Source organism: Phaeodactylum tricornutum, chromosome 26 (genome assembly GCF_000150955.2).
Source record: "Phaeodactylum tricornutum CCAP 1055/1 chromosome 26, whole genome shotgun sequence".
Taxonomy (NCBI): domain Eukaryota; phylum Bacillariophyta; class Bacillariophyceae; order Surirellales; family Neidiaceae; genus Phaeodactylum; species Phaeodactylum tricornutum.
In genome coordinates, this window is record NC_011694.1 from 76794 (window position 1) to 100366 (window position 23573).

General features: G+C 47.7%; 5 protein-coding genes across 5 annotated transcripts; 2 read left to right on the forward strand and 3 right to left on the reverse strand.

Moving 5' to 3' along the window:
• Positions 1 to 229: 229 nt before the first annotated feature.
• PHATRDRAFT_40842 (predicted protein) lies at positions 230 to 766 on the reverse strand (the record flags this gene model as incomplete). Its single annotated transcript, XM_002184850.1, has 1 exon — positions 230 to 766. The coding sequence occupies one exon, from the start codon at positions 764 to 766 to the stop codon at positions 230 to 232; it is 537 nt and encodes a 178-aa protein (XP_002184886.1).
• A 2434-nt stretch (positions 767 to 3200) lies between these two features.
• Positions 3201 to 6171, forward strand: PHATRDRAFT_40843 (predicted protein; the record flags this gene model as incomplete). Its single annotated transcript, XM_002184788.1, has 3 exons — positions 3201 to 4187; positions 4260 to 5967; positions 6155 to 6171. The coding sequence occupies 3 exons, from the start codon at positions 3201 to 3203 to the stop codon at positions 6169 to 6171; spliced, it is 2712 nt and encodes a 903-aa protein (XP_002184824.1).
• A 3205-nt stretch (positions 6172 to 9376) lies between these two features.
• Positions 9377 to 9739, forward strand: PHATRDRAFT_40844 (predicted protein; the record flags this gene model as incomplete). The annotated part of the gene is made up of 1 exon (XM_002184789.1): positions 9377 to 9739. One exon carries the CDS (start codon positions 9377 to 9379, stop codon positions 9737 to 9739), a length of 363 nt encoding a protein of 120 aa, XP_002184825.1.
• Positions 9740 to 18303: 8564 nt separating this feature from the next.
• Positions 18304 to 19036, reverse strand: PHATRDRAFT_49996 (predicted protein; the record flags this gene model as incomplete). Its single annotated transcript, XM_002184851.1, has 1 exon — positions 18304 to 19036. The coding sequence occupies exon 1, from the start codon at positions 18838 to 18840 to the stop codon at positions 18304 to 18306; it is 537 nt and encodes a 178-aa protein (XP_002184887.1). The 5' UTR covers positions 18841 to 19036.
• A 1511-nt stretch (positions 19037 to 20547) lies between these two features.
• Positions 20548 to 22677, reverse strand: PHATRDRAFT_49998 (predicted protein). Its single transcript, XM_002184852.1, has one exon. The coding sequence runs from the start codon at positions 22468 to 22470 to the stop codon at positions 21934 to 21936; it is 537 nt and encodes a 178-aa protein (XP_002184888.1). The 5' UTR covers positions 22471 to 22677; the 3' UTR covers positions 20548 to 21933.
• Positions 22678 to 23573: the final 896 nt, after the last annotated feature.

Consider the following 23573-nt stretch of genomic DNA (forward strand, 5'->3'; position numbering starts at 1 on the left):
CAGACAAGACATGTCCTATTTATGGAGTGATTTTTTTGGCGCGCCAGACTGATTTTTCTAACAGTAGGAGGAACCAAAATGAAAGGAAATTAGGGCCACAACCTTCCCGCTAAGCTTGATATTACTACTTACATTGCAAGTGGACGGCGTGCCGTTCGAAGCGGCGTTGACCTACGCCGCCAAGGTGATACCCTGGGAAGATGGAGTCAGCAGTGCTTGGCGGATGATCTCAATATTGGGGTCCGTTGGAGTGGAGGAGGCGTGGCGAAGAATTGCTTGGGATGGATTCAGAATGGACGAAAAGGGCTTGTACACTCTGCGTTGGTGATGATTGCTCCGACGGGTAGGCAGTGCCGGGGAAAGGCACTTTCATTCCGGTGTCTCTGCTTTCCGCACTTGGCGGTATACTGGTCGGAGCGCTCCTTCCGGTCCGTGATAATGAGGCCTTCGAGAGACGCGCATTCACGGCCTGTGTTTTGTTTTGGCTTGGCTCTCGGCGGTGCTCTGGTGAGGTACAGGAGTCGGATGATCCATCGCCGGCACGCCGTTGAGCAGGGATTGATTCGGGACGGATTCGGCGGTACGGATTGACGGGGACCGTATTGGCGACGACGGAGTCTGTAACTCCAATCGCGGAGTCCGACGAGAGGCGGACGGGGTCAGGGACGGCGTCGCGTCGACGGAAGACAGGGTAGGATTGGCAGTGGGTGTCCCAGAAAGAGTGATCACCAAAAGTCCGGTGTTGGGGAATTTTCCTTTTCGTCATTCCGAGGACAGTGCAAACCAGATGGACGAGACGGACTAGCCAGTACAGACAGACAGCCTGCCTGCATGCATGCCTGCCTGCCTTTGATCCGCACTGAGAAGAGCTGTGTAGAAAAACAGGTCTGGGTAATGGCCTAGTTTCAAATGCTTTGGCAATAGCTAACTAACTGTAACATAACTAGCTTTTGAGTTTCCATGGTATTTGTTTTTTGTGTTTTATTACACTTATAACAAAGCTTTGTGCAGTTCCTATCTTGGCAGGCACCCCATGTTCACTGGGTAAACAATGGTCCCTTTCAACCAAGAAGGTTCCACGACTTGCCCTGTACCTTTGGTACTAGAGTGTCGTGGGGAGGATATGGCGCCCCCGTTCGCCCCGGTCTATTATCAGCGGATCTTCGGTTCGCTTAATGACAATCCAATTGGCGGGTCTAACCTCGTCGCCCCGTGGCGGCTGTTCGCTTTACTTTCCCTCCAAATCGGGAGCTTCTCTCTGTGGAGAATACTCGTGTGGCGGGGCTCGCTGGCTCATCTCTACCACTGATTTGTTTCCGATCGGTTTCCGATACGCTGTTCTTTTTGGAAATCACGATCCTTGCTTTGCTTTGCTTGGCAAGGACAAGAAATGCCGTACTGCTGCGAAAGCCATTCATGCCCGACGAGGGGAGCGTGCGTCGTTTGTTTCATGAAGAGGACTAATGCGGGTGAGTACGAACACTGGTAGCCAAGAATCTCTGGGAGATGCACTCGATATGCCAGACGTTGGGAGGTGGCGTCGTTTATTACCGCGAGTGCATCTGTATTCCCTTCATTGATACTCGAACCACCAGCTCTTGTTTGGAGGGCGACAACATGGACGGTGTGCTTTTACGACGGGCCAAGTCTCTCGCTTGTCAATCGACCTTTCTGCCTCAATTGGAGTTGTGAGCAGAAGAAGGAGCGCAGGAAGTGAGTGTGAATTCCCGCTTTTTGGCAATTCGGTGATGGCGTTATCCCGTAGTAAAGTTGTGTTGATTTTGCGTAGAAGCGCATTCGGGCGGAAAGTTTGAGACCGGTTTTGTGTAACAGCAAGTGGGAATCGACCGTTGAGCCTTGTTTGGTGGGGAAGAAAGACAGCGAGTAGGGAGACCGGTTGTGTGTAACGTAACGCAGTGCGGGACTCGACGAAACCGACGACCAGCCAGGAACCCAATGTATAACAGTAACAGTATATTGCTTGCTCCAGCAGAGTCAGTCCTCTTTGACCTGCTTCGTGCTTTCTACAGTGACGAGCGGAATGGAATGGTTCGATTGACAGTGACCACCAGGAGTGTGAGCAAGTGTACCATACGCGGTACTTGATTGGTAGAAAACTGCAACGTAGTAGAATAACGGGCTAACTTACATTAACTGTAAGCTAGCTAGAATCGTCCAAGTAGAAAACTGCAACGTAGACTAACGGGCTAACTTACATTAACTGTAAGCTAGCTAGAATCGTCCAAGGGGACCCGAAAGGATCCCGTATACCTACTTTCATAGCCGATCAAAGGCGTAGGAAAAACATAAGACGAATACCTAACTTACAGTTAACTGTAAGTAATAGACTTGTCTGGTGGTAGACTGACTTACTGTTAGGGATATGAACCCCATATGTACCGCTTGACGTATGGTAGGGGTTTTCTATTGGGGCGTACAAATTCGCTGTCACAGTCTAGTACTTACATTAGGTATTACAGTTACAGTTAGTCTTATGTTTTTCCTACGCCTTTGATCGGTCAAGCAGTACATGTGGGGTTGTTAGAAGCCACAGACGACGAGCGCCTATTGCGTATGCAGGAGCTGGGGGTTTTCTAAGGTCACGGTCAAGGAACGTGATGACGCCTGGTGCAAACTACAGGGACTTACATTAGCGAACGTGAAAGCGAGTTATATATATATCTGTTGGCCGCGCTCTTGCTTCAAAATCGCGACCTTCCTTCCGCAAGAAAGGTGTTGATAATTCCATTGGGCCTACTAAATCTTTCCCAATCCGTTGTGACAAGACTGATACTTACCCAATCCGTTGTGACAAGATTGATAGTACCAAAGAACCTATCACGGTTACATACAGAGCTTTAACATCCTACGAACGTTCTAGTCTTCCCGTTTACATTTCAAACAAGTCATCGCCATATGAAACAGTCATTGGCGATTCAGCTGCATCATACAAACTCAATCACGATTCTCAAACTAGTCATAAATCTTATTAGTTCATCGATTTCCATCATTCGCGTTCTTGCGTTTGTAGAGCTCATCAATAGAACTAATAAGAACGTCAATTTTCCAATTTCCTCACGATATCACCTATCGCACACGACGACATCTCGTCCTCTCTTCTGTTGTCTGCCAAACAAGTTCCAGTCTAACCTGCAAGGCCAACAAAACCACATCCGAAAGATCCGATCGCTTTCTTCATCATGACCACCAAGTCTACTCCCAAAGACCTCATTGACTCGTTTCCGCACAGCAAACTCACACCGATTGCTACCGCGACAACCAAACCCGATTACTTGTCGCTCCATCAGCTTCAGTATGAAATCAACGACAATGCGGAGACCCTTTCCTCCACTCTTGGAGACGGCCAACACGGTCACCTTTTTCTCGTAATTTCCGAACCCGAGTACCTCGCAATGACCGACGGCGTTCCATGCATTCCTCCTGTGCAGCCGCCTTTCGACCCAGTTCATGCTGCCAACGCCACCGCTCCTCAAATTGTCGAAGCTAACCGTCAGAACGACAAACGTCAAAAGCTTTTTGACCTTTACCACAACGCCATTAAAGCGTTTCGCAATCAACTCCTTGAAGCCATTCCCATCGAATACATTGAATCTCTCGGTCACCCTACCCGAGGCTTTAACAAAGTCTCTCCCCTCGAAATCCTCTCTCATCTCTGGGAAAATTTTGGTAAAATTCAGGCTTCGGATCTCATTGCTAACGACGAACGCATGAAAGCCGCCTGGCATCCACCAACACCTATCCAGCAACTTTTCCAGCAGCTTGAAAAAGGCAATCAGTTTATCATCGCGTCTGGCCAAGTCATGGACGAACGTATTATCGCTCGCATCGGCTACCAGATCATCGAAAAAACCGGACTCTTTGATCTTGCTTCTCGCGACTGGCGTTATAAAGATGAAGCCGATAAAACTTTGGCAAATTTCAAAAAACATTTCCAGAAGGCCAACAAGGATCTCGCCCTCACCGCCACCAGCAGCTCTGCGGGTTACCACACCGCAAATCAGAGTACTGTCACCAAGGGAAAATTGTATTGCTGGACCCACGGCATCGTTCACAACACAAAGCACACCAGTGCGACATGTGAAAAACAGGCCCTGGGGCACAAAACCGGCGCTACATTGCACGACAAACAAGGCGGGTCGACTAAGACCTATCAATACACGCCACCGGTGCCCAAATAGGAAAGAGGGACGGCCAAACTGTTGAGTGTGCCGCTGAATACTTATCATAACAAAAATAAGTCTTCAGTTGCACCAAACACTCCTCCGTTAGCTTCCTCCCCGCCATTTTTCCCTCCCGACGCCATTGCAGACACTGGCTGTACCGGACATTTTTTGAGCACCAACATTGCTCACATACATTGCCAACCGACGGTCCCCGGCATCAACGTGGTCCTCCCTGATGGTCGCACAATCACTTCGAGTCATATCACCGAACTCAACATTCCCTCGCTTCCTCCGGCAGCTCGTACCGCCCATATCTTTCCCGGTCTCTCGAATGGATCCCTCATTTCCATCGGCCAACTTTGTGACCACGGCTGTACCGCCACGTTCACATCTGACACAGTCCGCATTGAGCTCAATAACACTGTCGTTCTCCGCGGCGGCCGTTCTCCCTACACCCGATTGTGGACCCTCGACTCCCCTGTAACGCCCAATCCGCCCGCCACTGAATTGCATGCGCCTGTGCACGACAAAAATTTTGCGAATCACCTCGGAGACCACTCAGGGACCCTTGCCGACCGCATTGCCTTTGTTCATGCATCCTTATTCTCACCACAACTTTCAACATGGTGCAAGGCCATTGACGAAGGCCGCCTCACAACCTTTCCGGACATCACGTCTGCACAGGTAAAACGGCACCCCCCACAGTCCGTCCCTATGGTCAAGGGACACCTTGACCAGCAACGGTCCAACCTACGCTCAACCAAGCCCAAGGTCACCCTGTCTGCCTCTGTTGATCCTGATGACATCAATTTCGACACCAATCCCGTCGTACAAGACCCTCCAGCCGCCAGGACGCAGTTTTTGTACGCCGATTTCGCCGAAGTCACCGGAAAAATTTTTACTGACCCTACCGGCCGCTTTGTTACCACTTCAAGCTCCGGTAATGCATACATGCTAGTGGTTTATGACTACGATAGCAATTTTATTCATGTCGAAGCCATGAAGAACCGCACCGGTCCCGAGATTTTGAGCGCCTACAAGCGTGCTCACGCCATGCTATCCTCCAAAGGTTTGCGCCCCCAACTCCAACACTTAGACAACGAAGCCTCCACTGCGTTACAACAATTCATGTCCTCTGTTGACATTGATTTTCAATTAGCTCCTCCGCACGTGCACCGTCGGAACGCCGCCGAACGGGCAATCCGCACGTTCAAAAACCACTTCATTGCAGGTTTGTGCAGCACCGACAAGAACTTTCCGCTTCACCTTTGGGATCACTTACTCCCACAAGCCATCATGACTCTCAACCTTCTTCGAGGGTCTCGTATCAACCCAAATCTGTCGTCCTGGGCCCAACTCCATGGCTCGTTCGACTACAATTGTACCCCTTTGGCTCCCCCGGGCATCCGCGTACTTGTACACGAAAAACCGACAATTCGCAGAACCTGGGCCCCCCACGCAGCCGACGGCTGGTACGTTGGTCCCGCCATGAACCATTACCGATGTTATCGCGTCTGGATCAGGGAGACCACCAGCGAACGCATTTCTGACACCCTGACATGGTTTCCCAGCCAAGTCAAAATGCCCAGCACCTCGTCTCGCGACACAATTGTCGCCGCTGCTCACGATCTTGCCCATGCTCTGGCACATCCATCTCCCACGTCCCCCTTGTCGCCTCTTTCGGTCCACGAACGCGAAGCCCTCTCGCAACTTTCAGATATTTTTTCGAAAGCCGCTAACCCAGTTGACTCATCCCTCCCAGTTGCTCCCACGGCAACCCTAAGTCCGCCAACTGCATCGACTTCTTCACCTCGTCAAGTCCGCTTCCGAGACCCGGTCACTGAATCACTTCCGAGGGTGCCGACCGCCACAGCCGCCCCTCCGCAGTCACTTCCGAGGGTGCCTCCCCCAAACTCCGAGGCCGAGACATACAAGCTTGTCACCTGCAACCCTCGCCAAGCACGTCGTAGGGCCGCTCGAAAACTGAAAGAAAAAATTTCCGCTTCAACATCCGTTGTTCCTACCCAAGCAACACCTGCACCCGTCGTACCTTCTCCCAAGGTCCCCACACCTCCGCACAGTCACGGCACTCGCTTACAAGCCGCTCGATACCCAGGACACTCGTTCGACAGCGCCAACACCGTCGTCGACCCCAATTCCGGAGCCACTCTCGAGTATTCAAAACTCAAAAATTCTGAACAAGGCCCCGAATGGATTCAAGCCGCCGCCAATGAGATGGGCCGCCTGTCTCAAGGCGTCAAACCCAACATGCCCACCGGCACCGACACGATGCATTTTATTCCGCATACCGCAAAGCCGCACGACCGCAAGGCCACTTACCTGAAGATTGTAGCGGCTATCAAGCCACACAAGGCCGAAAAATACCGCATCCGTTTCACTGTCGGCGGCGACCGTATCGAGTACAACGGACCCACAAGTACCCCTACAGCTGCATTACCAGCCATCAAGATCCTCGTTAACAGTGTCATTTCCACCAAAGGCGCACGCTTTATGACCTGTGACCTCAAGGATTTTTATTTGGGCACTCCTCTCCCTGTGTACGAGTACATGCGCATTCCTGCAGTCCATATACCAGACTGCATTATGGAACAGTACAAGCTTGCCCCGCTAATTCACAAAGGCAATGTTCTAGTGGAAATTCGAAAAGGAATGTACGGTCTCCCACATGCAGGCCGCATTGTGAACGACCGCCTCATTGATCATTTAGCTCTCGACGGATACCATCAGGCCAAGCATACTCCAGGCTTCTTTACCCACGAAACGCGCCCTATTTCATTTTCACTAGTTGTTGACGACTTTGGAGTTAAATACGTGGGCAGGGAACATGCCGAACATTTACTACACTGTCTCGAGAAGCTTTACACGGTAACGACAGACTGGACCGGTGCTCTTTACTGCGGTCTCACCTTTACCTGGAATTACGAGCAGCGCCACGTTGACATGGCCATGCCTGGCTACGTCGACAAAGCTTTACAACGTTTCCAACATCCGTCCCCAGCCCGACCTCAACACTCCCCTCACGCGTGGGTTCCACCATCATACGGTGTAAAAATTCAGCTCACCAACGAAACTGATCTTTCTCCGCCGCTTGACAAGGCTGGCATCACTCGTCTTCAAGAAGTTATTGGTACCCTGCTATATTATGCTCGCGCAGTGGATTCCACCATGCTTGTTGCTCTCGGCACCCTCGCATCCGCTCAAACGAAAGGAACCGAAGCCACTGCCGAGGCCGTCACGCAACTACTAAATTACAGTGCAACGCATCCAGACGCAACGGTGCGATACCATGCCAGCGACATGCACTTACACGTTCACAGCGATGCTTCTTATTTATCAGAATCCAAGGCTCGCTCTCGCGCTGGTGGAATTTTTTTTCTAAGTTCCGCACCTATCAAGAACCTCAAGCCAAATTCCAAGCCCCCGCCATTGAACGGCGCCATACACACGCACTGTTCTATCATGAAGTCCGTTCTTTCTTCTGCAACTGAAGCTGAACTGGGTGCACTATTCTTTAACGCCAAGGACGGTGTGGAATTACGTACTACCTTGGAAGCTATGGGACATCCCCAGTTAGCTACTCCTATTCAAACTGACAATGAATGTGCATCAGGAATTGTCAACAATACAGTGAAACAACGAAGATCTAAAGCCATAGACATGCGTTTCTATTGGATTAAAGACCGTGTCAAGCAAGGTCAATTCAATGTTCATTGGAGAAAAGGAACTGATAATCTTGCAGATTATTTCACCAAACATCATTTGCCATCACATCATCAAATAATGTGATCTCGTTATTTGCTCGATCTCGACCAAACTGCCTCCAACTCAAGTTTGAAACGAGGGTGTGTTGATAATTCCATTGGGCCTACTAAATCTTTCCCAATCCGTTGTGACAAGACTGATACTTTCCCAATCCGTTGTGACAAGATTGATAGTACCAAAGAACCTATCACGGTTACATACAGAGCTTTAACGTCCTACAAACGTTCTAGTCTTCCCGTTTACATTTCAAACAAGTCATCGCCATATGAAACAGTCATTGGCAATTCAGCTGCATCATACAAACTCAATCACATTTCTCAATCCTTGCTTTGCTTTGCTTGGCAAGGACAAGAAATGCCGTACTGCTGCGAAAGCCATTCATGCCCGACGAGGGGAGCGTGCGTCGTTTGTTTCATGAAGAGGACTAATGCGGGTGAGTACGAACACTGGTAGCCAAGAATCTCTGGGAGATGCACTCGATATGCCAGACGTTGGGAGGTGGCGTCGTTTATTACCGCGAGTGCATCTGTATTCCCTTCATTGATACTTGAACCACCAGCTCTTGTTTGGAGGGCGACAACATGGACGGTGTGCTTTTACGACGGGCCAAGTCTCTCGCTTGTCAATCGACCTTTCTGCCTCAATTGGAGTTGTGAGCAGAAGAAGGAGCGCAGGAAGTGAGTGTGAATTCCCGCTTTTTGGCAATTCGGTGATGGCGTTATCCCGTAGTATAGTTGTGTTGATTTTGCGTAGAAGCGCATTCGGGCGGAAAGTTTGAGACCGGTTTTGTGTAACAGCAAGTGGGAATCGACCGTTGAGCCTTGTTTGGTGGGGAAGAAAGACAGCGAGTAGGGAGACCGGTTGTGTGTAACGTAACGCAGTGCGGGACTCGACGAAACCGACGACCAGCCAGGAACCCAATGTATAACAGTAACAGTATATTGCTTGCTCCAGCAGAGTCAGTCCTCTTTGACCTGCTTCGTGCTTTCTACAGTGACGAGCGGAATGGAATGGTTCGATTGACAGTGACCACCAGGAGTGTGAGCAAGTGTACCATACGCGGTACTTGATTGGTAGAAAACTGCAACGTAGTAGAATAACGGGCTAACTTACATTAACTGTAAGCTAGCTAGAATCGTCCAAGTAGAGAACTGCAACGTAGACTAACGGGCTAACTTACATTAACTGTAAGCTAGCTAGAATCGTCCAAGGGGACCCGAAAGGATCCCGTATACCTACTTTCATAGCCGATCAAAGGCGTAGGAAAAACATAAGACTAACTGTAAGTGGACGACGAAGATTTCAACAGCGGCTCACGACAAAGACCTCGAGGCCGACAATGTTTTGCTGCCGTCGCGATTCGGGATCCGATTGTCTGGATGGCCTCCATGTGTTGACAACCATACGCCATGAGATGGCAGCCAAGGAAGGATGCCAACGGTACGGCACACTGTCCACATTTCGTGGTGAAGGAAAAGGACGGAACCAACCACTCGGTCCTGTTTCATGTGCGATACTCCAATGTTACTCGGCATTACGAGAGCATGGTCCACCATTGGTGCTCCGTAGACCACACTGCCACAGCACTATTTGAACCTCAACCTCTCTTGTTCGAACTATTCAACATAGTGCTGCAAATGGATATTGAGGAGTTCACACCTTCCGTCTCCCAAGTCTTGGCACAGCTACTAGAGTATCGCCCTAATGGCTTGGATACGGCCTACCAAGCACTCTTTCCCCCGTTGCTGACCCCGGCCGGGTCTTTGGGATAAGCGTGGAAATGTTCGGCGTTGTCATGTCTGATGCAAGCCTACATTTCGTAGTGTTTTCGAGTGTTTGAAGTGATCGCTGAATCCGATTGTGCCTGGGGAGGTAGGGAAAAATTCCTGGCTTTTCATGTCGTTGTTAAGTCGCCGAAGCCTGCAGAGGCCTGGAATATACTGCCAGTTTCTCATAGTGGTCCACGTGATAGACGTGTTGATCGGTTACTGGGTTTCGTATCCGTCTAACGGTCTGAAACGAGGCAAAATCTCCATGGTTGGACGCATCCATGAATCTCTTCATCTATCGAAGAAGGTGCATTGCACAAAATTGTATTGTTTGCTAAATGCTCGGGTTTTGAGCGTCATTCATGTGTGGATGATAAGTAGTATGCTCATATGAAGCAGTTACTTATGCAACAATTATTATCGGAATTATACCGCAAGGTAGTCGCGGATCCTCCACTCTGATAGATATTGGTTAAATATCTCGAACGGATGAGAGCGACAGCTGTTTTGAGTTCGCTAGAGTTCGTTGTGTACTTATTGTATGGTTATGAAACGGTATTCGTTATCGATATCATTTATTCAAGTCTATATGTGAAATTCACATTTGATGACATCAATGATCATAATTCTCGTGTTCACGTGGCGTGAGAACACTGAATGTTCGAAACCAACTAACAGAATTTTATGAGTTTGTGATACAGGAAGAAAGAAGAAAGTTGACCATGGCAGCTGCTTTAGCTCAAGTTTGAAATGCTTTACAAGCAATTGGTATTGTTGATGTTGAACAGCGCGATGCCATTACTGATTCAATTACGTCTATGGATGTTTTCGAGATTGCGACGGATGATTTTATCAAGGATATGTGTAAGAATATTCGTCGTCCCGGGGGTACACTCCCAAATCCTAACGCGGAAGAACCAGGAGCACCGGCTGTGATTCCTCGCAATGGTGTTGCAATTTCACCCACTGCGGAGGAGCGTCTTATCTTATTGGCGTACTATGTTTGTCATTTGAAGCACACTTCTCGGCCTTATCCAGTTCAGTTTAATCCGGCGCGTATTTACTTGATGATGGAGATTAAGAAGCGTGAAAAGGAAGATAAAGAGTTGGCAAAAGACCTCACGGCTCCTACTCAGATTGAAGATTTAAAGAAGATTCGTGATGTGTTCGAGAATATTGCGGAGTACTTGCTGCAAATTTGAGGAACAACAGGAGTCCCACTTGCTTATGTTATTTGTGAAAAGGAAGAGGTTCCAGAGGGTCCAGACAATAATTATCAGGATGCGTTCAAAGAAATGATTGCTTGCAGTCCTCATGATGAAGAGTCTTATGCGGCAGACAATGCTCAAGTGTGGACCATTATTTGTAGTTGTACTCATGGAGGTCCGGCTTGGAGTTGGGTGTCGTCGTATTTGAGAACTCGAAACGGTCGTGCAGCGTGGTTTGCTTTGCGTTCGCATTATTTGGGACCAACAAATCAGTCAAAGATCATGACACAAGCTGAAGGGGACCTTGAATTGAAGTTTTATAACGGAGAGCGTCGTGGTTTTACTTTTGAGCGTTTTGCAGAGATCCATCAGCAAGCGCACACAGATATGGAAGAGTTTGGAGAACCTTTGACAGAGGCAGCCAAAGTTCGAAAATTTTTGAAACGTATTCAGGCACCGTTTCTAAACTCTGCAGTTGCCACTGTTTGTGCTAACCCATCTTTGAAAAATGATTTTGAAGCAACAGTGAATTTTCTGAGTGAATTTATTGAAGAGCAGAACCAGGCTCAGCTTCGAAATATTTCGTCAGGTTGATCTGGTCATGGTCAAGGGCAAGGTAAAGGGTCAGGATGTGGTAATAAAGGTCATGGTGGTCATGGTGGAAACAAGGGTGTTTTCAACAGGGGATCTACCAATGGTATGGTGGATAGATATTATACTTTTGATGAATACAAGACCATGAATGCAGAACAAAAGCGCCATTTGCATACATTACATGAAGAAGCTGGTGGAAAGCGTCAAAATGCATCTGGTGTTAATTCTAAGGACAATGATGACAAAAAGAAGTCAAAGATCAGTCACGATGATACAAATTCTCTTACATTGAAGTCATTGGCAGGTCGAAGCATGTCACAGAGAAATTCTTGACAATTACCAAAAGTGTCGGTTGTGTCGACACGTCCTATTTCTATACAGTCACTTGAGAGTGCATTTATATCACACGCGGAGTTGGATTCTCACGCGGATACATGTTGTGTCAGTCGACACACTTACACATTTCAAGAAACCTCTTGAATGGTTGATGTTTCTGCGTTTTTATCTACATTTGGTCAAGCCCGGTCTGTACCAATTGTCTCTGCTGCATTTGCTTTTGATCATCCTTACACATATGAGACATTTATTTTAGTTATTCATCAGGCTTTACATTTTCCTACAATGGAACATGCTTTGTAAAATCCGAATCAAATTTGATTAAATGATGTCGAAGTGAATGATTGTCCCCAATTTTTGTCGGAAAAGCTTACGGAATTATCGCATTTGATTTATTTCCCGAAAGACAATGTGAGGTTACCATTATCATTAGATGGAGTCATTTCTTACTTACCAGTCCACAAGCCGTCTGTGGAGGAGTTTCGAAATTTTCACAAGTTGAACCTTACTTATGAAAGTCCAATTTGGGATCCGTATTCAACAGATTTTTCTCGTCAGGAGGAGAAGTTCACCAATAGTAAGGGTGCGTTGGTAACAAGAAATTCTGCACATGCGAACATTCAAATGGTTACAACAAGAGACAGTACAGTATCAATGGTTTTATCATCTGTTTTGATGTTGTTGGAAGACAAACATTTGATTGATGAACTTGAAAAGACTTGTATTGTTAGTGTTGCACAGTTGTTGAATTACAGGTATAAGGTAACGCCAGAAGAGTTGGCAAAACGATGGAACATTGGTGTATTGACAGCGAAGCGAACATTACTCGCAACGACTCAGAGAGGGGTCAAAGACATAGCCAGTCGATTGTTAGCAAAGAGAGTGAAACCAGTCACTGCACAGTTGAGATATTGTCACTTGTGCACGAGTTTATACACGGATATGATGTTTTCGAATGTCGTCTCGTCTCGAGGAAATTCTTGTGCTCAAATTTATGTGAACAATGTTGACTGGACACGTGCTTACCCAATGAAGTCAAAAGGTCAGGCTCACGATACGTTGGATTTGTTATTTCATTGTGAGGGAGTTCCAGCTGAAATTATTTCAGATGGTGCCAAAGAATTAGCTCAAGGAGAGTTCAGACAAAAGGTTCGTGCTGCAGGAGCTCATGCTAAAGAAATTGAGCCATATTCACCATGGTTGAATCGAGCAGAAACCACAATCAAAGCATTGAAGCGTATGACAAATACAGCTATGTCAAAATCGCAGGCATCTGTACAATTGTGGGATATTTGCTTGGAGTTGCAATGTTTGATTTGATCGTCAATTGCGCATAATATTTACGCATTGAACGACGACGTTCCGAATACAGCAGTATCAGGAGATACAACGGATATTAGTCACTTATGCGAGTTTGCATGGTATGATTGGGTATGGTATTTGGATCCAGTTGACTTTCCGGAAGATAAGCGGAAACTTGGTCACTGGCTTGGACCTGCTCACGATATAGGTGATGCAATGTGTGCTCATATACTTGCCAGAAATTCGCAAATTATTTTGCGAACTACTTACTCCCCACTTTTGACAAGTGATCTTAATTCTCAACAGGTGAAATTGCTTCAAGAGAGTTTTGAGAAGAACGTTTGTTTGGTTATGAACGAAGATGATTGTATTAAAAATGCTTATGTTTTCGAGGTGGAACCCAGTGAGTTCGAGACGTATTCGGACCATTATACAGGGGACCAGGAAACGATGCCACAAGCAGACAACTACAATCACGAAGCTTTTAATGAGTATATCAATGCCGAAGTAATGATACCAAGACATGATCATATTGGTGCTGGTCGAGTAATTGGACAAAAGAAAGATCGAGATGGTAATCCAATTGGGAGGTCAAATCCTGATCCAGTGTTGGACACTCGCATCTTAGAAGTTCAATTTCCAGATGGTAATGTACAGGAATACACAGCTAATGTTATTGCTGAGCATCTTTATTCACAGGTTGATGACGAGGGTTGTCGTTATCTTTTAATGGATGAAATTGTTGATCACCAAAAAGACGGATTGGCGGTTGCTGCTGACGATCTGTATTATACAGACAAACGTGGTGTAAAACAAATGTGTCGAACAACAAAAGGTTGGCAACTGTTACTTCAATGGAAAGACGGATCAAATACATGGATTTTGTTGAAAGACCTGAAAGAATCGAATCCTGTTGACGTCGCTGAATATGCTGTTGTGAACAAGTTAGTCCATGAACCAGCTTTTGCCTGGTGGGTACCGGATGTATTACGGAAACGAGAGCAAATTATTTCAGCGGTAAAGGCCAGATACCTGAAACGGACTCACAAATTCGGTATTCGTATGCCAAAATCGGTAAAGGAAGCTCTCAAGATTGATTGTGATACTAACACTTCTACATGGTTGGATGCAATCAGAAAAGAGATGAAAAATGTTATGCCAGCATTCAAAGTTCTTGAACCCAATGCGTCGAAACCAGTTGGTTACACTTGGATACCTTGTCATATGATTTTTGATATCAAAATGGACTTCACTCGCAAAGCCAGATTCGTCGCCGGGGGACACATTACAGATCCGCCGAGTTTGATTACTTATGCTAGTGTTGTTTCCAGGGACAGTGTTCGAATTGCATTGCTTATCACAGCGTTGAATTCGATGCAAATACTTGGTGCTGATGCACAAAACACATATTTGAATGCCCCAGTTCAAGAAAAGGTATATACGACATGTGGTCCAGAATTTGGGAATTCGACGGAAGGTTGTTATGCAATTATCGTTCGAGCGTTGTATGGTTTGAAGTCAAGTGGAGCCGCATGGCGTGCTCACTTAGCTGCAACAATGGAAGAATTATTGTTTACCTCTTGTATTGCAGATCCAGATGTTTGGTTAAGACCATTTCAGAATGAAGGTGGTCTTGAATTTTATGAGTATGTGCTTATTTACACGGATGATTTCCTATGTATCAGTCATGATCCGAAGAGTATCTTGGATACTATCGGAAAACATTTCAAGCTTAAACCGGAATCCATTAAGACACCGGATACTTATTTGGGAGCGAATATTGGACACTTTTCACTTCCCGATAAGCCAGACAAACCGCGATGGTCTATGAGTTCGACAAATTATGTGAAACAAGCTGTCGCGAATGTTGAGAAAGATTTGGACGAAATCAAAAGAGGTTTGCCTAACAAGGTGTCGTCACCAATGTCGACGAAATATCGACCAGAAATGGATGTTTCACCTTTGTTGAATGCAGAGTGTGCTAACTATTTTCAGTCTCAGATTGGTGTTTTGAGATGGGCAGTTGAAATTGGTTGAATTGATATTATGTGTGAAGTATCTATGCTCTCATCATTTCTCGCGATGCCACGAGAAGGACACTTGAGTGCTGTTCTTCATATTTTTGCTTATTTGAAATCTCACAACAGGTCACAACTCGTGTTTGATGATTCGTATGCTGATATTGAGAACCATTTTATAGATGGTGCAGATTGGACGGACTTTTATGGTAATGTGAAAGAACCTATTCCGCTAAATGCTCTGAAGCCACGTGGTAGAGCTGTGGAGATTACTGCTTTTGTTGACGCTGACCATGCTGGAGACAAAGTCACTCGCCGTTCACAAACAGGTATTTTAATCTATCTTAATTGTGCTCCGATTATGTGGTTTTCGAAGCGTCAGAATTCCGTCGAAACGTCTTCGTTTGGAAGTGAGTTTATTGCGTTTAAAATTGCTACGGAGATGATACAGGGTTTGAGGTATAAGTTACGGATGATGGGAATTCCGATTGATTGTCTGGCTAGAGTTTTATGTGACAATATGTCGGTGGTACACAATACTACAGCGCCGGAATCAATGTTGAAGAAGAAGAGTAATGCTATTGCATATCACTTTGAACAAGAGAATGTCGCAATGGGAGTTATCAAGATTGCTTATGAGCCGTCGGAGACAAACTTAGCCGATGCGCTAACAAAGGTTCAGTCAGCTCCAGTACGCCAGAATCTTATGCGTCAAATTTTATATTGATTCAAGTGAAGAAGGGTTTGCCAACTTTCCCATTTCAATGAAGCCAGTATTGGAACAAATTGCATTTGCAGTACTACATGTCATTGCATGCAGTGTCGAAGTTTTTATTTTACAAGTTGTGGATCCCTATTTTTTTCCCATAGTGGGTTGAGGGGACACATCTCTCCATGTCCATGTCTATGTTTATGGTTTCGATGTGTGGGGACTAGAAAACCCCTACGGCAAGCGGTACATGAGGGGTTCATATCCCTAAGTCTATCAGATAAGTCTATAATCTTGTGTTTTTACGCCTTTGGTCGTCTACGAAAGTATGCGGGACCCTTTCGGTTCCTTAGACGATTCTAGCCCGTTATCGTTGCAGTTTTCTACTATTGGGGCGTCCAATTCGCTGTCACAGTCTATTACTTACATTAGGTATTACAGTTACGGGGATGGCTAGTACGCACCCCTTTTCGTGAATGAGACCCACATCCACGACTCTTTCGAACCAAGTTTCAGAAACGTTGCTTCAGGCCATTGCTTGAGGCCTTCGGGGATTCAAAAAGCAATGCCAAGCCGGCAACACCAATGGACAGATTGTTGAAATAACCACAGTTGCATTGACGGCTCAAAACAATACTTACACAATGCAAATTGATAGATGGAAAGCCTTTTACTTGGTCTCTGCGGAGAGCTCAATCAAGTATTGAAGTATACAACTCACAAGTCCTCTCCAAAACAAACTAAAACAGAAGCCGCCCATTTCCAGGGACGCATCGGAATCTGTGATACAATATTTTTTTGAAGACGTGAAGTGTGTGGGTTGGGCCGTTGTCAACGACAACACGTTTACGGTAGGAATAGCCCAGGAGTCTTTCTTTTTTCTACTAGATGTATGCTAGCAACAACCTTGCTGTCAACGATTCTGAAATCTGCACAAGCAATAACGGAATTTTATAGGAAAATTTTAAAATCATTTTTCATTTCAGAAGCCCTTCTCTGCACCCACAAAGACTGGCAGTGCTTTTCCACCCATGTCCAGCAGCCCCACTACTTTGGTGCCAGCATTGGCCAAGGCACCGGGATCAACAACTTTTCCTCCAATGGCATTGAGGGCTCCGACGCACTGCTCCTCACTATGCCGTCTTTGTGCATTTTGACAAGTATTAGCGTTGTAATTTGATGAACTCCTTCCAGCAAAAACCCGCTCCTCCATTAGATCCTTCATTGTGCTTTGACGGCAAGACGAAATAGGGAGAATAGCTCCATTATTGGAAATGTTGTTGATTTTGTTAAAGATCGTACTTGACAAAAGATCATACCAACCTTTTCTCCCAACCGAGCACGAAATTCAGCATACTGAACGGGAGGAATCGGAAGTGACGGTGCCGTTCCTGTCACCAACGCAAACTAGAAGCTTAAAACACCAGCTTACATCCCTCATGAACGGTACGAAAGCCTTCATTCCTCAAATTCTTAACTGTCGTCGTACAATGAGCCAAACTTTGAGGCCGTCGACGCAACTGTCTATGCCGGCTCGGCAAAACTTGTTTGAATTGACAGTGAATAAGGCCTGACAGTCGTTTTGACGACTCGCGCTCTGAAATCCTAATAGGCCTGACAAAGAAAGAAACTTTCTGAAAGTTGCCTCTATAGAGTCGTGGATGTGGGTCTCATTCACGAAAAGGGGTGCGTACTAGCCATCCCCTCTTATGTTTTTCCTTCGCCTTTGATTGGTCAAGCAGTACATGTGGGGTTGTTAGAAGCCACAGACGACGAGCGCCTATTGCGTATGCAGGAGCTGGGGGTTTTCTAAGGTCACGAACAAGGACTCGGCGGTGCTCTCGTGAGGTACAGGAGTCGGATGATCCATCGCCGGCACGCCGTTGAGCAGGTTCCCTACCAACAAATACCCGAGGGCCCCCTAATTTACAGTAAGCATATCATGTCGCGTTTAACATACAACGTTACGTACCATGGTGCTGACAGTGAGTGATTTGAATGCGGAACAAAAGAGGCTCCGACGAGTTTGGAAACGAGACGAGAAGAAAAAAGGATGAAGTGATCTGACTGTAAAAGTACCATAAGCGTAATTTCTTCTGGCAATCCTGCACTCCCTACCTACCGGTATCTATTGGGTGGCGTGCCTGATTTGACTTATTGAATTGAAATAACAGACAAGACATGTCCTATTTATGGAGTGATTTTTTTGGCGCGCCAGACTGATTTTTCTAACAGTAGGAGGAACCAAAATGAAAGGAAATTAGGGCCACAACCTTCCCGCTAAGCTTGATATTACTACTTACATTGCAAGTGGACGGCGTGCCGTTCGAGGCGGCGTTGACCTACGCCGCCAAGGTGATACCCTGGGAAGATGGAGTCAGCAGTGCTTGGCGGATGATCTCAATATTGGGGTCCGTTGGAGTGGAGGAGGCGTGGCGAAGAATTGCTTGGGATGGATTCAGAATGGACGAAAAGGGCTTGTACACTCTGCGTTGGTGATGATTGCTCCGACGGGTAGGCAGTGCCGGGGAAAGGCTTTTTCATTCCGGTGTCTCTGCTTTCCGCACTTGGCGGTATACTGGTCGGAGCGCTCCTTCCGGTCCGTGATAATGAGGCCTTCGAGAGACGCGCATTCACGGCCTGTGTTTTGTTTTGGCTTGGCTCTCGGCGGTGCTCTCGTGAGGTACAGGAGTCGGATGATCCATCGCCGGCACGCCGTTGAGCAGGGATTGATTCGGGACGGATTCGGCGGTACGGATTGACGGGGACCGTATTGGCGACGACGGAGTCTGTAACTCCAATCGCGGAGTCCGACGAGAGGCGGACGGGGTCAGGGACGGCGTCGCGTCGACGGAAGACAGGGTAGGATTGGCAGTGGGTGTCCCAGAAAGAGTGATCACCAAAAGTCCGGTGTTGGGGAATTTTCCTTTTCGTCATTCCGAGGACAGTGCAAACCAGATGGACGAGACGGACTAGCCAGTACAGACAGACAGCCTGCCTGCCTGTCTGCCTGCCTTTGATCCGCACTGGCAAGAGCTGTGTAGAAAAACAGGTCTGGGTAATGGCCTAGTTTCAAATGCTTTGGCAATAGCTAACTAACTGTAACATAACTAGCTTTTGAGTTTCCATGGTATTTGTTTTTTGTGTTTTATTACACTTATAACAAAGCTTTGTGCAGTTCCTATCTTGGCAGGCACCCCATGTTCACTGGGTAAACAATGGTCCCTTTCAACCAAGAAGGTTCCACGACTTGCCCTGTACCTTTGGTACTAGAGTGTCGTGGGGAGGATATGGCGCCCCCGTTCGCCCCGGTCTATTATCAGCGGATCTTCGGTTCGCTTAATGACAATCCAATTGGCGGGTCTAACCTCGTCGCCCCGTGGCGGCTGTTCGCTTTACTTTCCCTCCAAATCGGGAGCTTCTCTCTGTGGAGAATACTCGTGTGGCGGGGCTCGCTGGCTCATCTCTACCACTGATTTGTTTCCGATCGGTTTCCGATACGCTGTTCTTTTTGGAAATCACGATCCTTGCTTTGCTTTGCTTGGCAAGGACAAGAAATGCCGTACTGCTGCGAAAGCCATTCATGCCCGACGAGGGGAGCGTGCGTCGTTTGTTTCATGAAGAGGACTAATGCGGGTGAGTACGAACACTGGTAGCCAAGAATCTCTGGGAGATGCACTCGATATGCCAGACGTTGGGAGGTGGCGTCGTTTATTACCGCGAGTGCATCTGTATTCCCTTCATTGATACTCGAACCACCAGCTCTTGTTTGGAGGGCGACAACATGGACGGTGTGCTTTTACGACGGGCCAAGTCTCTCGCTTGTCAATCGACCTTTCTGCCTCAATTGGAGTTGTGAGCAGAAGAAGGAGCGCAGGAAGTGAGTGTGAATTCCCGCTTTTTGGCAATTCGGTGATGGCGTTATCCCGTAGTAAAGTTGTGTTGATTTTGCGTAGAAGCGCATTCGGGCGGAAAGTTTGAGACCGGTTTTGTGTAACAGCAAGTGGGAATCGACCGTTGAGCCTTGTTTGGTGGGGAAGAAAGACAGCGAGAAGGGAGACCGGTTGTGTGTAACGTAACGCAGTGCGGGACTCGACGAAACCGACGACCAGCCAGGAACCCAATGTATAACAGTAACAGTATATTGCTTGCTCCAGCAGAGTCAGTCCTCTTTGACCTGCTTCGTGCTTTCTACAGTGACGAGCGGAATGGAATGGTTCGATTGACAGTGACCACCGGGAGTGTGAGCAAGTGTACCATACGCGGTACTTGATTGGTAGAAAACTGCAACGTAGTAGAATAACGGGCTAACTTACATTAACTGTAAGCTAGCTAGAATCGTCCAAGGGGACCCGAAAGGATCCCGTATACCTACTTTCATAGCCGATCAAAGGCGTAGGAAAAACATAAGACGAATACCTAACTTACAGTTAACTGTAAGTAATAGACTTGTCTGGTGGTAGACTGACTTACTGTTAGGGATATGAACCCCATATGTACCGCTTGACGTATGGTAGGGGTTTTCTATTGGGGCGTACAAATTCGCTGTCACAGTCTAGTACTTACATTAGGTATTACAGTTACAGTTAGTCTTATGTTTTTCCTACGCCTTTGATCGGTCAAGCAGTACATGGGGGGTTGTTAGAAGCCACAGAGGACGAGCGCCTATTGCGTATGCAGGAGCTGGGGGTTTTCTAAGGTCACGGTCAAGGAACGTGATGACGCCTGGTGCAAACTACAGGGACTTACATTAGCGAACGTGAAAGCGAGTTATATATATATCTGTTGGCCGCGCTCTTGCTTCAAAATTGCGACCTTCCTTCCGCAAGAAAGGTTTACGGCCCTGCTGGATCACTGGGCATACGATGGCAGGTGCCTTGAGGTAGGCACACGGCAGTGGACGACGAAGATTTCAACAGCGGCTCACGACAAAGACCTCGAGGCCGACAATGTTTTGCTGCCGTCGCGATTCGGGATCCCATCGTCTGGATGGCCTCCATGTGTTGACAACCATACGCCATGAGATGGCAGCCAAGGAAGGATGCCAACGGTACGGCACACTGTCCACATTTCGTGGTGAAGGAAAAGGACGGAACCAACCACTTGGTCCTGTTTCATGTGCGATACTCCAATGTTACTCGGCATTACGAGAGCATGGTCCACCATTGGTGCTCCGTAGACCACACTGCCACAGCACTATTTGAACCTCAACCTCTCTTGTTCGAACTATTCGACATAGTGCTGCAAATGGATATTGAGGAGTTCACACCTTCCGCCTCCCAAGTCTTGGCACAGCTACTAGAGTATCGCCCTAATGGCTTGGATACGGCCTACCAAGCACTCTTTCCCCCGTTGCTGACCCCGGCCGGGTCTTTGGGATAAGCGTGGAAATGTTCGGCGTTGTCATGTCTGATGCAAGCCTACATTCGTAGGCGGCACCAGAGTTGCTGAGACAAGTAAAATCACATATTGGGTGCTTTCCAAAAGCTGATTTCGTCAAGAGCTACAGCGACCAATACATTTGACGTGCTGTTACCAGCGATTCTTCACTTTCCACAAGAAGAAATGGAAACGGGTATTGCTACATTCTTTCAGCTGGTGTCGGCACGGTTGCAAGCGGGCAAAATGCCCAAATATGTCCGGTTTTACACACAGCTCTCTTCATTGGCAAGTGTAACGCGAATGTGTTTTTGAATTATATGAACACAATGCAGAATGGCTTTTCATCGAACTTGTTGGAGCATGTATGGATCCCACGTGTGACGACGGATCCCCCGGTCCAGCGTACGGAAGCCAAAGTGCAAGCTTGTTGTGTGCGGTTGGGGCTGGTTTTACTGTCGGTAAGGTTAGGATCCGTTACGGTGCGCTTGCGTCGCGCCAGGAGCAGGCGTGTCGGTCCCGTGACCGGGCGTGGTAGTTGTCCCGAGTGTTTGCGAAACAGTGGACGGCGTGCCGTTCGAGGCGGCGTTGACCTACGCCGCCAAGGTGATACCCTGGGAAGATGGAGTCAGCAGTGCTTGGCGGATGATCTCAATATTGGGGTCCGTTGGAGTGGAGGAGGCGTGGCGAAGAATTGCTTGGGATGGATTCAGAATGGACGAAAAGGGCTTGTACACTCTGCGTTGGTGATGATTGCTCCGACGGGTAGGCAGTGCCGGGGAAAGGCACTTTCATTCCGGTGTCTCTGCTTTCCGCACTTGGCGGTATACTGGTCGGAGCGCTCCTTCCGGTCCGTGATAATGAGGCCTTCGAGAGAGGCGCATTCACGGCCTGTGTTTTGTTTTGGCTTGGCTCTCGGCGGTGCTCTGGTGAGGTACAGGAGTCGGATGATCCATCGCCGGCACGCCGTTGAGCAGGGATTGATTCGGGACGGATTCGGCGGTACGGATTGACGGGGACCGTATTGGCGACGACGGAGTCTGTAACTCCAATCGCGGAGTCCGACGAGAGGCGGACGGGGTCAGGGACGGCGTCGCGTCGACGGAAGACAGGGTAGGATTGGCAGTGGGTGTCCCAGAAAGAATGATCACCAAAAGTCCGGTGTTGGGGAATTTTCCTTTTCGTCATTCCGAGGACAGTGCAAACCAGATGGACGAGACGGACTAGCCAGTACAGACAGACAGCCTGCCTGCCTGCATGCCTGCATGCCTGCCTGCCTTTGATCTGCACTGGCAAGAGCTGTGTAGAAAAACAGGTCTGGGTAATGGCCTAGTTTCAAATGCTTTGGCAATAGCTAACTAACTGTAACATAACTAGCTTTTGAGTTTCCATGGTATTTGTTTTTTGTGTTTTATTACACTTATAACAAAGCTTTGTGCAGTTCCTATCTTGGCAGGCACCCCATGTTCACTGGGTAAACAATGGTCCCTTTCAACCAAGAAGGTTCCACGACTTGCCCTGTACCTTTGGTACTAGAGTGTCGTGGGGAGGATATGGCGCCCCCGTTCGCCCCGGTCTATTATCAGCGGATCTTCGGTTCGCTTAATGACAATCCAATTGGCGGGTCTAACCTCGTCGCCCCGTGGCGGCTGTTCGCTTTACTTTCCCTCCAAATCGGGAGCTTCTCTCTGTGGAGAATACTCGTGTGGCGGGGCTCGCTGGCTCATCTCTACCACTGATTTGTTTCCGATCGGTTTCCGATACGCTGTTCTTTTTGGAAATCACGATCCTTGCTTTGCTTTGCTTGGCAAGGACAAGAAATGCCGTACTGCTGCGAAAGCCATTCATGCCCGACGAGGGGAGCGTGCGTCGTTTGTTTCATGAAGAGGACTAATGCGGGTGAGTACGAACACTGGTAGCCAAGAATCTCTGGGAGATGCACTCGATATGCCAGACGTTGGGAGGTGGCGTCGTTTATTACCGCGAGTGCATCTGTATTCCCTTCATTGATACTCGAACCACCAGCTCTTGTTTGGAGGGCGACAACATGGACGGTGTGCTTTTACGACGGGCCAAGTCTCTCGCTTGTCAATCGACCTTTCTGCCTCAATTGGAGTTGTGAGCAGAAGAAGGAGCGCAGGAAGTGAGTGTGAATTCCCGCTTTTTGGCAATTCGGTGATGGCGTTATCCCGTAGTAAAGTTGTGTTGATTTTGCGTAGAAGCGCATTCGGGCGGAAAGTTTGAGACCGGTTTTGTGTAACAGCAAGTGGGAATCGACCGTTGAGCCTTGT

What these genes read in the sequence shown, in the direction of transcription:
- PHATRDRAFT_49998 (XM_002184852.1), bottom strand. Translation starts at nt 22,470, where the DNA reads ATGACGAAAAGGAAAATTCCCCAACACCGGACTTTTGGTGATCATTCT.